At 39.4% G+C, this 14,389-nt stretch overlaps 1 protein-coding gene across 9 annotated transcripts in view; it reads right to left on the reverse strand.

The window, feature by feature from the left end:
- Positions 1-1,154: 1,154 nt before the first annotated feature.
- LOC145347607 (ecotropic viral integration site 5 protein homolog) overlaps positions 1,155-14,389 on the reverse strand; it is a 230,399-nt gene continuing 217,164 nt past the window's right edge. For 4 of the 9 annotated variants that reach the window (XM_080195218.1, XM_080195219.1, XM_080195217.1 and 1 more), the window contains one exon: positions 1,156-2,822. In XM_080195218.1, coding sequence (XP_080051344.1) covers positions 2,484-2,822 — 339 coding nt within the window. In that variant the 3' untranslated portion in view covers positions 1,156-2,483. Of the gene's footprint in view, positions 2,823-14,389 lie in introns of all 9 variants that reach the window. The other 5 variants (XM_080195216.1, XM_080195215.1, XM_080195222.1 and 2 more) reach the window with 2 other exon arrangements.

Raw genomic sequence — 14,389 nt, forward strand, 5'->3', positions numbered from 1 at the left:
GTATATACTCAAGTACACACTTGCTGCCATTCTTGTTTGTCAAATAAGCAAAAACCTCATTTGGAAGGACGGCTCTCTAAGGAGGCTAGTTAGTCTACATGCAGCACATAACATAGGTCCAAAAGCTACGCTGAGAGTCTGGAATAAAAACAGGAAATGTTGTAAATACTCAACAAATCTGACAGTGACTGTGGAGCAAGAAAGAGTTAATGTTTCAGGTTGTGACCTTACCATCAGAACACACTATATTGTATTAGAGGCAAAGATTAAATTAGGATAGTTGTCTAATATTGGGAGATTAAAAAAAAAAACAGGAAAAAAGTAATTTATTTCTGCAAAAGGTTTTAAACCAAGGAATGACCAACCTTGCATAAATTTCAAATGCACTGTCCACATAATGTTCAACTAGGCACAGTTAAGTTTTGCAAGTCTTACATAACACCATGTGGTTATATCTCAACACCGAGGCTGCCCAGTTGTTTCTTTGAAATAAGCTAATTTTCTTAAACTAGTGCAGTGAATGTAAACTACGATGATTGAAAATTAAAACAGATACTGTGAACCAAGGCAGAAATCCGAGGATCTGATTGTTTAACATTCTGACATTTACACTCTGAATCCGTCTTCTGTTTCTTTACTGTCCAATTAACTTTTCTCTTTGGCTCTTTTTTTGTCATTTAATTCCTCCTGTGTTTCACCCTATCACAAATTTTCCCTTTTGCTCCTTTCTCTACCACCCCCCCCCCACCCCATTTGCCCCACATAAAAGCCAGTGGAATCCTAATTTTTCCCAGTACTGCAAGATCATAGGTTGAAACATTGGCTCCTTTCTCCACTCCGGATCTGCTGAGTATTTTCATCATCCACAGAAATTTGCTTTTGAATCTAAGGATTTTGTTCTTTCGATTATAAAGCCATACACTTGAAAATTAGTCAGAAAGATCAGGTCAGCATGCATAAAAGACATTAGTTAATTGCAGACACTTATCTGCAGTAATCTTGAAATTAATCTGTGTCCGTATAAGGGCCATTTTGTAGTAAAATATTGCAGCAAAAACAATTTATTTGCAATCAGGAATTGTGTGAGACAATCTCATTTCCTCTTAGGTTTCAAGATTCCCGATCACTTCCCAGCAGTGGGAAACCCACATTGAGTGATGAGAAACAATATTTTCCCTTTAAAATCATGAAAAGTTTATTTATTGTGATCATGTTATAATTTAAAGTTAAAAGAGAAACACTGATAGTGTTTATACAAGCATTCTCATTAGTGAAGTGAAAAAGCTAGTTGTTAACAACTGCCAAGCAGAGCTAACTTACATTTACCAAGGATATTTTCTCAGGAGGTTTCCTTACCTCTGCATAACAGAGTTTCTTGATAGTGTTTTTGTATTTTCTTGAATGGTATAACCAGGGTAACCAGCACGTCGATTATGTTGAAATCCCCAATTTTTTTTAACTGGCCAGTTGATACAATGATAGGAATGCGACACAATGCATTCCCAGTTAAACGTTAAAAGGTATTTATATTAAAGCTTGACTACATTTCTCCGTCATAACAAAGTAACACAAAATTAAGATATTGCTGTAACACATACCACAGGTACATCACTACATTGTTATCAAACATCAAATGAAAACACAAGTAAAACAAAAGGGCAAAATTATGTAAGGTCTATAAACAGCAATCTTAGTATTTGATTCCTTAAATCTTATCGAAGTATTTTTCTTGAAGATAGTTTTGTGCTGGGATCCTAAGCAACCCCGTGAGCTGCTTTTTTTTAAAAAAACATGTTCCAATTGCACATATTCTTTGTAATGTATGTGTTGCCCAATTAAGACCGTGACTGACAAATTACTGACCAAAATGTGCCTTGAAGGCACTAACTCATTTAACTAATCCTCAGTTATGACCATCATGGTATATTTATGTCATAAACTAGTAAAATTTGTTCTCATTAGCATAAAATACAATTAATATTGCACAAGATGATGCATCTTTTTCATAAGCAACCAATGTCCCAAGGGCTCACTATACCATTGACTGAAGTATCAAGCAAAAGGAAAAACAAAATCTCCCGGTCTAAATAAATTAGAAAGTGTGCATTTCAAGTTTTTTTTTTAAAAAAAAGGAGATACTGTATATAATACTGTCAACATCTTATCTCCTGTCCATTTCACATGCCCTCTCTCTCAGACAAGCATGTGGCAACAACAATTATATCGAAAAGGTTTGGCAAAGGTTAAGGCAGACAAAAGAACAGGTAAAATGACCACCCCCCCCTCCCCGACAAAAAAAAACCATTATGAAATTCAGTACATCAACTCCACCATTTCAATGGCAGACATCCATGTAATTCCTCACTTCAGTCCCTTTATTTTATTCAGCAGGCCAGACTGAAAGCTGCATTCGAGTCTGAATGATCGGAGCCCACCTGGTCTTTGATATGAACCAGAAAGCTTCATGTTGTTCACAGTGATGGTCACACGGTGGTGGAGAAAGATTCTGCCTTTTTCTGATTCACTGTGCGGACATTCTGGTTACTAATCTGCTTATAGTGATCAGGATGCATTGTTCCATCCTCATTATCACTGTCTGTACTGTCCTCACTGTCCTTATCATTAGTTTCCATTTGCGCATTTCTGCTGAGGTGGTGGAAATGGTGAGGAAGGCCCCGGAGATCACGAACCGTCATGGAATCTGTAATTAGATCTTCATCAGAGGAATGGAATGAATCATCGTCTGCTATATGGTTCACAATGTGGATCCTATCAAAAGTGTGTGGGCCTGAGAAGCCCCTCTGTCCTTTTAGGCACATAACCTGTTGAAAGAAAAGATGATTATAATCTTGCCACAATCTTGAATGTTGACCATTTATAATTTTTTTTAAACATCTGAAGCAGATGTACAATCTATTCTATTCAAAAATGTTTCTGCACGTAGTTAATGTCCTCAGTTGAGTTTTCCTGTACACACCATCATCCAATATTCTGGATACTGACCAAGTAATTAATGCAGCTAATGATCAAATTCTGCAACTGTTTCAATTAATTAACTTGCATCTTTCATTCAACTAACTGACTACATTGAGCAGAACAGACCCTCAACACCCAGCTCCCTTCCCTTTGGCAATAACTGTATGTACGCACAACATACACACACAATACTCTTCTTTTATGTTAAGAGTGAATCAGACTATTTAAATGAAAGAAAAAGTACAAGATTGCCCATATTAACAGATAACAAAATTGCTGTCAGGGAAATCGCACTGAAATTGTTATACAAATATATTGATATTTATACAAATTTATACAAATATATATATCTCAGGAGTAGCCATTTAAGGGAAACTGATTTGATGAAGGGTCAATATCTTAATCATTAACCTGTCGTATCTCTTTTTACATGACCACTAAACTGGTACAAATGATTAATATCCCTCCCAACTCACCAGCCCGGATTTTGGGAGTTTTTTTTCTCTACTAGATTCTTCGTTCTGAGAACTACTTTTTCATAATTAACAGTTCAAGTCTTGCAAATAAAGAATGTTGAATCGCCCAATTGGGATAATGAAAGATGAGTGGTTAGAGAGAAGCATAAAAATGTACAGGAGGAGATTTCAGAATAAATTCACACAAAATTAAAACACCTAACATGTTGTGAAAAGTGATCTAATCTTTACTAGACACGCGTATCTTAATTCTACAGGAAAAATATTAGAAGGGGAAGCAAGAGCAGGCAATCCCAATCTCCAGCCATGACTGATTGGGATTTATTAAAAAATACACATACTGCATAGCTATTAGTCTAACTCATTAGCATAAGGAATGCAAAGAAGTTCATAACTCTCCCTTATAGCTAAAGAAATAAAAAACATGGAAGTGATGTTAGTTTTTATTTTAGCTTATATAAATTTTAGATGTTACAATATTAGCTTACTTAACTACCCAGTTATTTATAAAAGTTTATGCCATAAAGTTATGAGTGTGCAATACATCCACATTGAATTTGCATAAAGAAATGAAAATAGGTGTGATGAGAATGACTACACTGTTGTAAGTGGAAGTCTCACTCATTCAAATAAAAGTGGTATGAATTGCACCAGTTAGAATGGACTGGGGACATTCACAGTCAATTACTTACCTGAAGGAGACTGCCCCAGTCCGTTATGCATGTGGTGGAAGGAAGGAGTAAAAAGACAGTAATTTAGAAGAGGTAACACTATCCACACCACAGAATTAAAGATTTAATATGGGTGAATTTGAAGCTCTTGTCAAGAGCAGATACTAATAATCAAGGTGGGTGGATGTACAGCTACGTTCCAGCTTTTCTTCACATTTCTCCCCTCTCTGCCTGCAAGTGTCGAAGTTTTGCTGGGACATGATTTAATGGGCATTGGCAGGCTGGGGCGGGTGATGCTTTTGTAGCTTGATCAATTGGCTTTTATTCATATCTTTCCACTGGCAGACCATTTGGCTTTACAATTACACCGTAAGTGAGTACAGTCCTAGAGCTCTACACATGCACATCCAGGAAGAATTCATTGGATAGTGAACAGGAGCATGAAGCAGCATCAGTCCACAGATAATGGAATGAGAGAGCAAGATCTCTGTCCAAATTTCCTCTCCTTAACCTAGCAGCATTGAGGCCAATCTTTTTCAGAACAGATCAATGACCAAGCCCTGGATCTTCCTGTATGGCTCAGTGATAGCCATCATAGTCCCTTTAAACCTTGCCACTATGATATAGCATCATAAACAATATTAAACCTATACTACAAAAATAATTTGGGCTTCTATTTTCTGGTTGCTCCATTTTTCTCCCTTTAGCTCTCCTTTTCAGAAAATGGTCATGTATGCTGGAATATTCTATTATGTTAGCAGTGAACTTACCTCAATGACAATTGCCCACATGGGCATAAACAGAGAACTGCCATGAATATAGCTGAGGAGGACATTGGGTTGCAGGGGTGTAAAATAGACAGTATTACGGTTGATAAAGAGGATGTGCTGGAAATTCTTGAGGGGCTGAAAATAGATAAGTCCCCTGGTCCGGATGGGATCTACCCTAGGATTCTCTGGGAGGCTAGAGAGGTGATTGCAGAGCCTCTGGCTCAGATCTTCAGGTCGTCATTGGTCTCTGGTGTAGTCCCGGAGGATTGGAGGATAGCGAATGTTGTCCCATTGTTTAAGAAGGGGAACAGAGACTTTGCCGGGAATTATAGACCGGTGAGTCTTACTTCTGTTGTGGGCAAGGTTTTAGAAAAAATTATTAGGGATAGGATTTATAGTTATTTGGAGTGTAATGAATTGATTAGAAATAGTCAGCATGGTTTTGTAGCGGGTAGGTCGTGCCTTACTAACCTTATTGAGTTTTTTGAGAAGGTGACCAAAGAGGTGGATGGGGGTAAGGCAGTTGACGTGGTATACATGGATTTTAGTAAGGCGTTCGATAAGGTTCACCATGGTAGGCTTCTGCAGAAAATGCAGATGTATGGGATTGTGGGTAATCTAGGAAGTTGGATCAGGAATTGGCTATCAGATAGGAGACAGAGGGTGGTGGTGGATGGTAAATATTCATCATGGAGTGCAGTTACGAGTGGTGTGCCTCAGGGATCTGTTTTGGGGCCACTGTTGTTTGTAATTTTTATTAATGATCTGGATGAGGGTATAGTTGGGTGGATTAGTAAATTTGCTGATGACACCAAAGTTGGAGGTGTGGTAGATTGTGAGGAAGGGTGTCATAGTCTGCAGGGAGACTTAGATAGGTTGCAGAGCTGGGCCGAGAGGTGGCGGATGGAATTTAATGCGGAGAAGTGTGAGGTAATTCACTTTGGTAGGAGCAACAGATGTGTCGAGTATAGGGCTAACGGGAGGACTTTGAATAGTGTGGATGAACAGAGGGATCTAGGTGTGTGTGTACATAGATCCCTGAAAGTTGGGAATCAAGTAGATAAGGTTGTCAAGAAGGCGTACGGTGTCTTGGCGTTTATTGGTAGGGGGATTGAATTTAGGAGTCGCAGTGTAATGTTGCAACTGTACACTACTCTAGTGCGGCCGCACTTGGAGTACTGTGTGCAGTTCTGGTCCCCGCATTACAAGAAGGATGTGGAGGCGTTGGAGAGGGTGCAGAGGAGGTTTACTAGGATGTTGCCTGGTATGGTGGGGAGGTCCTATGAGGAGAGACTGAGGGATCTAGGGTTGTTTTCGTTGGAAAGAAGGCGGCTAAGAGGGGATCTTATTGAAACATATAAGATGATTAGAGGTTTAGATAGGGTGGATAGTGATAGCCTTTTTCCTCGGATGGAGAAAGCTAGCACGAGGGGGCATGGCTTTAAATTAAGGGGGGGTAGCTACAGGACGGATGTCAGGGGTAGGTTCTTTACCCAGCGGGTGGTGAGGGATTGGAATGCCCTGCCTGCTGCAGTTGTAAATGCGTCTAGTTTGGGGGCGTTTAAGAGATCTCTGGATAGGTTTATGGACGAAAAGGGATTGGTATAGGCTAGTGGGTCATTGTTTTTGTAACTGGTCGGCGCAACATCGTGGGCCGAAGGGCCTGTTCTGCGCTGTAATGTTCTATGTTCTATGATATTAATTCATTCAGACAATCACAGCTGAATCTGGTGCTGCTCTTATATAAAGTCCAAAGAAAGACACTTAAAAAAAACAGAGTTACTCTTGCTAAATTGCTCCCACTGGCTAATGACACATTGCTCAGTGCCATTTGCAGAGGAAAATACATCTGTCCAAGTCCAGGAGCTGCACAGCATCCAAACACAAAATAATTTCTTGTGCAGATAATGGGATATTATTGTCGAAATGTGTTTCTAATTTGCACCTATCAGAACCTGTTTAGTTATTCCCCCACCTGCCATAGTACAGCACTATCCACTATATCGAGTGCACTGAGGAATACTCAAGAAAAAAACACCATCATTTTAAACATATAGGAAGTGCCTCATTATTTTAGTTTCTAGTATCAAACTAATCATTCATATAAGCTGACTTGCACTGATCCGAGTTATATGGTTAGCACTGGTACCTTACAGCGCCAGGGACCCGGGTTCAATTCCTGGCTTGGGTCACAGTCTGTGCTGAGTCTGCACATTCTCCCTGTGTCTGTGTGGGTTTCCTCCAGGTGCTCTGATTCCCTCCCACAGTCCAAAGATGTGTGGGTTAGGTGGATTGGCTATGCCTTTAGTGTGAGGAAGACTAGCTAGCATGGGGTTATGGAGATAGGGCTTGGGTGGAATTGCTGTTGGTGCAGACTTGATGGGCCGAATGACCTCCTTCTGCATTGTAGGATTCTGGTGATTTTGTGAACCTAGTTCTGACATCAATCACTAGATCAGGAGAATGGAGCGTACATGTGTAGAACTGATGCTTAATATGAGCAAAGAGCCAAGACTTCTGTTCAAAATGAAATACAAAAATTGCTGACAGTCCAGTCAATTCCACACAGCAGAAACTTTGACTTCTGCTGGCTGCAACTATTTTAAACTGAGGTGGGGCAACACTACTTTACCAACATCATCGAGATATACTGCACAGGAGGCCATTCCGCCCATCATGTTTATCCCGGCTCACTGTAGGGCAATCCAATCAGCCACATTTCTTCCCCCCTTCCCCCCACACAGTTACATTAAATGATCATGAAGGAAGGGATACCCCTGGAGCTTCTCCAGTTTTATGCACAGTCACAAGGTACATAACCCATCAGAAAGCTGTGCGTAATTAAATCAAGTTTGTTTTAAAGGGCATTCAGATTGTATCACAGGAAAATGGAACATCTTGCTCCCAAAAATTAAATCTGTGCTCTTGTGAATTGCGTGGGTTCTTTCTTTGATAGTTGATCCATATGCATGGCCTTTGGTCTAGGGAAACAGTTATCCTGCCATCACTTCATCCCATATTGGGATGTTGGAAGATGGTTACAAGCAGAGTCCAGGAGTGTGCTCTGGTCACGGTTTCACCAGAAGTCATTGGCCAGGTCGGGATGAATAAAATTTAGTAATTTTGTTTATAATTTCATCTAACATGCTTTGAGCTGTTATAAAATATTGCCTGGATCGTTCTTTAATTCCTTACTCCCTGTGAATACTCTATGATTCCATTGCCAAATTTGATTCATTTATCATTTTGACCAAATATTTTGAATGCAGATCCTATAGGTAGATCAGCCACGATTCTCGAGATACTTCACTCAGTATGTCTTCCATTCTGGTATAATTTCTCGAAAGAGCAGTTGCAGTTTTTTCCTATTTCAGCTAATTCCTAATCAACCTTCAACTTTTACCTGGATATCCACTAACTTAAGCTTGTGGGCTTAAGCCTTTTAGGTGAAACTTAATTGATTGTAGAAACCTAGGTACACTCTGAGAGGACTTTCCAATGTGAACTTATGATGTCACTTACTCACAAATATTTAACAACTCAACCCCTTCTGGTTGCCGTCACTTTCTAAATTATTTTCCTATGATCCCCTCCATTATTTTTCCGGTTATTAATTTAAAACTAAAGTTGACTAGGTTTATGTTCCCTTTCTTGAAAATGGGTAACACACTGACTTGTCTTAAGATGCCCACTGGCAACTTTAATGATTCCCACATGGTGGTTGTCACTTTTTCATAGATGTCAGCTCCTTTAACCTTCCTACCAAAATGCATAACTTCATGTTTTCCTATATTATATCCCATCTATTAAGATTTTGCCCACTCACCTAACCTGTCTATATCCATCTGTAGAGTCTGTGCCATCCTCACCCCTTACTTTCCCAAGAATTTTTGTGTCATCTGCAAGCTTGGCATTATACATTCATTTCCCTTGTCCAATTTATTAACATATACTGTAAGTAATTGTGGCCCACGTACTGATCATTGTGGCACTCAACTAGTTACAGATTGCCATATTAAAAAGTGATGGCTGAGTGGCATTATTGCTAGACTATTAATCCAGAAACTCAGCCAATGTTCAGGGGACACGGGTTCAAATCCCACCACGGCGAATGGTGGAATTCGAATTCAATAAAAGATACTCTGGAATTAATAATCTACTGATGACCATGAAACCATTGTTGATTGTCGGGAAAAACCCATCAGTTTCACTAATATCCTTTAGGGAAGGAAATCTGACGTCTTTATCTGGTCTGCCTATGTGATGCCAGAGCCATAGCAATGTGGTTGACTCTCAGCTGTCCTTGGGCAAAGCATGGGCAATAAATACTGGCCAATGAGTGATGCCCATGTGCCACACATGAATTAAAAAAATTTCTATTAGCTTGTCAATCCTCTATCCATGCTAATATACTACCCCCAAACAGCTCTTATCTTACTGAACACTTTTCAAACATCCAAGTTTAATACATCTGCTGGTTCCCCTTTATCGATCCTCATTTTATTCAAATTTTTTTGAAATGAGAAGATATCTGTCAGGCATGATTTCCCCTTCATGAAGCTATGCTGAATCTGCTTGAGTATATTATGCATTTCTAAATGCTCTGCTATTACATCCTTTATAATTAATGCTTAACATTTTTCCTAATGATATATGTCAAGCTAACTGGCCTCTAGTTACCTTTTTTTTTAGTGTTTTGAATAACAATCCTCAGGGACTTTAAGAGTTTATGGAAATTTGGGAAAGATTACTGCCAGTGTATCTATGATCTCTGCAGCTACTTCCTTTAATATCCTAGGATGCAACCCATTAGGGCCTTATCGGCCTTTAGCTCTAGTTTCCCTTGCATTACTTCACTAGTGATAGTTATTGTATTTATTTCAACTCCCACCTCTCTTTGCTTCTTGATTATTTAGCTTTTTTGGAATGTTATTAGTGTCTTCCACGATGAAGACCTGACAAAATATTTATTCAACTCCTCTGCCATTTCCTGGTTCCACATTATTTTTTTCCCAGATTCATTCTCTAAAGCGCCTATATTCATTTTGGCCACTCTCTTCCTTTTTATATATTTAAAGGAGCTCTTGCTGTCCGTTTTTATATTACTTGCTGGTTTACCCTCATTGTTAAGCTTCTCCCTTTATTATTTCTTTGGTCATCTTTTGTTGGGGTTTTAAAACTTTCCCAATCCCTTTGCTTACCACTAATCTTTGCCACATTGTATGTTTTTTCTTTTAGTTTAATACCATCCTAAATTTGCTTGATTAATCATGGTTGACTTCTCCCCTTCATAGAATCATTCTTCCTCACTGGGATACATCTTTGTTGCAAATCATGAGCTATTTTCGGAACTTCACCATTGCCGATCAACCATCTTTTTAGGCTAAACTTCTATTCCAGTCCACTTCAGCCAAATTTACTCTTGTTCCTTTTCAATTACCCTTAAGTTTAGCAGAGATACATCTGACCTAAGTCTCTCACTTTCAAACTGAATGTTAGATTTGGTTATGGTCACTGATTTCTACAGGATCTTTTACTCTGGGATTGTTTATTAAACCTAACTCATTACACATTACCAGATCCAAAATAGCCTGATTCCTGGCTGGATTTGCAACATATCGTTTTAGGAAATTGTCCTGAATACGCAATGAATTCTTCCTCATGGCTGTCTCTGCCAATTTGATTTTCTTATGATTAAAATTCTGCCTTTTTACATGCTCTGATAATTTATTGTCCATCTTACAGTTTTAGCTACTGTTAAGGTATTTATGTACTATTTCCACCTGTTTCTTCTTCCCCTTGTTATTTTTATTCCCCATCTATATGGATTCGACATCTGCTGATCCAAGATCATTTCTTGCTAATGTATTTATTCCATCTCATAGTAACAAAGCTACCCCATCACCCTTTTCTTCCTGCTTGCTCTTACAAAAAGTCACATACCTTTGACTATTGAGTTGCCAGCTTTGATCTCCATGTAACCATGTCTTTGTAATGGCTATAAGATCATACCCATGAATTTCAATTTGTGCCCTTAATTCATTTATTTTGTGTCAAATGCTACGTGCATTTAAGAACAATTAACTTTGCCTTTTTACCATTTTTTTCCGCTTTGATCCTATTTGCTGCTGGTTTTTCTACCCCAAGGGCATGGGCAACTATGAGTGGACAATATAATCACATACTTCCTTCTCCAATACTGTGTGATACCACCTTCTGGAATGCATCATTCAGAAAAATTGTGTAATGTAGTACAGAATGGCCACTGGATCAAGAGCTTAATATTTCTCAGTTTGACCATCGCAACCCTCTGATGACCCTCACCTGTCTACTCCTTTTGCGTGCTTTGTTCCTAGTCAGAACAGTACTTTATTGGCAGTAAAACACTTTGGAATGTGTTGAGTTTGTGATAGATGCTATGTAAATGCAAGTTTCTTCATTTCTTTCTTTAGATTGCCACATCATGCATCATGTGCTCAAATTTTAAAACAATCCATCAGATTTTACACCCCATCTGATTTTACTCTTCACTGAAGGCAATGAAGAGCAACATTAAGCTTGCCGTACAACAGGTGGTCCACGCAATTCTGTGGGCTTTTCACCCAGCCAGTTAATTAAAAGTTACCTCATAAAACTAGATCATAAAACAGCCATTTGTGTTCTTCTAATTGTTATGCACTCAAACTTCCTCATTACTTTTTCTTTTATCTGCCCTAGTTACACCAAATTCAGACTCTAAGTGCAAAACACCCTTTCTTACTTTTACTTGGCTTAAATTTCCCCTGCATTTTTAAGTTACCTGTAGCTAAAATCTCCTTGATTGCATAGCCACCATTTTTCATAGAATGATAGAATAGTTACAGTAAAGAGACCATTCGGCCCATTGTGTCCCTTCCTGCTCTTTTCAAGCGCAACTTAGTCCTACTATATCACCTCTTCTCACAGTCTTAGAAGTATTTTCTACAAGTTTTTATTTATCAATAGTTACCTTCAATCATACTCTAGTGCTGGTTTCCTATTCTCGGCACACTGTAAATGTATTATAATTTATTATCTTAAGAACAATGTTCTCCACATGGTGCACAGTGAAAAGTGGATTGGAAGAACAACCTCGTCGTGGCTTTTGGGCATTTATTGAAGATATTGGCTCTTAATGCGTCCTCACTTTCTACCATGTCTGTATATTTGTTAGGTTTTAACACAACTTGAATGGGTGCGTGAGTAAGAAATTTCCAGACAGCTGCTCGAATCAAGTTAGAATGAAACATGCACATTTAGATTTGAATACTGCATTTGAGAGAAGACTTACCTGATCTACACTAACTATAAAATGCTATTATTTCATACAGGAGGATTTATAAAGAATTAATGGCAGAATTTCAAACAGATAAAACAAAGGTGTCCAAACTGTTAGCCACTGGAGCACTGACCGTGCCTTATTCCAACGTCTTGATAATCCCTTGAAGCCTAAACAACTTTGTCTAATTTGTGATGATGCAATGAGCAAGGATTAGTCAACAACATTGGATAGTGGAACTCAGAAAATGAAGCATTCTGTGCTCCAGGAGAAAGCCAGTCTGAAAGGAGGCATACTAGCTCAATGTTGACCAATATTGGTGGGATAGATCTTGTCAGGTTAAATCTGCAACAATGCACTTCTTAAACATTGAGAGATTTGCACAACAGGAAGTGGGAAGAGAAGTGTGATAGGACACAACTAAATGATTTATAGGTTGACCACCAGGTCAAGACCTTCATTGCTCTTTCCTTCAAAGAACTTTGCTAATTGTTGAAATTACTTGATCTTATTTTGTCCTGATATTAACTGTTGAACACAAATGATTAAATTGTGCCTGGTAGGAAAACACAAGTAGCAGGAAAGGTTTTCCTTGTGGGATCTTCAGATTTTGAAAACTACACTTAATGCTGAAATGTGCTTGGCAAAAGGCCAATTTAACTGAAATTTGCAGAAAAGCAGAATTGATTATATTTTGAAAAAAAAAATCATGTCCCAATTGTTGAAAGTAAAACCAGTGACAAGCCACGGAGCACAAACTCCTGAGTGATGCCTATCATTGAAAAAGAACTGCGTGTATTCTATTACTTACGTGGCGAAAAACTGCAGCAGGCGGCGGTGCAAAGGGACCTCGGGGTCCTTGTGCATGAGTCACAAAAACCCAGCCTGCAGGTGCAGCAGGTGGTCAGGAAGGCTAATGGGATGCTGGCCTTCATAGCGAGGGGGATTGAATATAAAAGTAGGGAGGTCTTGCTGCAGCTGTATAGGGTATTGGTGAGGCCGCAGCTGGAGTACTGTGTGCAGTTTTGGTCGCCACACTTACGCAAGGATATTTTGGCCTTGGAGGGAGTGCAGAGGAGGTTTACTAGGCTGATACCGGAGTTGAGGGGGTTGAGCTATGAGGAAAGGCTGAATAAACTAGGCTTGTACTCGTTAGAGTTTAGAAGAACGAGGGGAGATCTCATTGAGACGTATAAGATGATGAATGGGATGGATAGGATAGAGGTGGAGAGACTCTTCCCGCTCAAAGGACAGTAGGACTAGGGGGCACAGCCTCAAGATAAAGGGGGGGCGGTTTAGAACGGAGTTGAGGAGGAACTTCTTCACTTAAACGGTGGTGAATCTCTGGAATTCTCTGCCCGTTGAAGTGGTGGAGGCTGCCTCGCTAAATATTTTTAAGACGCGGGTTGATGGGTTTTTGATAAGCGAGGGGATTAAGGGTTATGGGGAGAGGGCGGGAATGTGGAACTGAGCCACAACAGATCAGCCATGATCTTATTGAATGGCGGGGCAGGCTTGAAGGGCTAGATGGCCTACTCCTCCTCCTATTTCTTATGTTCTTATGTACTAAATAAATTACAGGAACGGCCATGTGAATGGATAAATAGAATGATGTCCAGAGGGATAGGCATATCCCTTGCTAAGGCTGCAGCCCATGCAAATCAAAGAGAACAAAGGGAGGTACTTGAGATTTTGTCAACTGGGATATTTATTCTTGACATCAATTTTGAGTTAAAATTGCATTATAATTCTTTAACTAAACACTGGACACTTTATAACTGGCTAGAAGCCAGAGCTATTTGTACTTACTTGGTTAGGAGGTAATTTAAATACTTTATAATAGAGAAAATACAGCTCACAGCACATGACTGTCATAAACATGAGAATTTTAAAGTTTATTTATTAGTCACAAGTAGGCTTACATTAACACCGCAATGAAGTTACTATGAAAATCCCCTGCTCGCCACACTCCAGCGCCTGTTCGGGTACACTGAAGGAGAATTTAGCATGGCCAATGCACCCTAACCTGCACATCTTTGGACTGTGGGAGGAAACCCACACAGACACGGGGAGAATGTACAAACTCCACACAGACACGGGGAGAATGTACAAACTCCACACAGACAGCGACCCAAGCCAGGAACTGAACCAGAGTCCCTGGTGTTGTGAGGCAGCAGTGCTAACCACTGTGCCATCCTA

This window comes from Carcharhinus amblyrhynchos, chromosome 9 (assembly GCF_965287045.1).
Source record: "Carcharhinus amblyrhynchos chromosome 9, sCarAmb.v2.hapA, whole genome shotgun sequence".
Classification (NCBI taxonomy): Eukaryota; Metazoa; Chordata; class Chondrichthyes; order Carcharhiniformes; family Carcharhinidae; genus Carcharhinus; species Carcharhinus amblyrhynchos.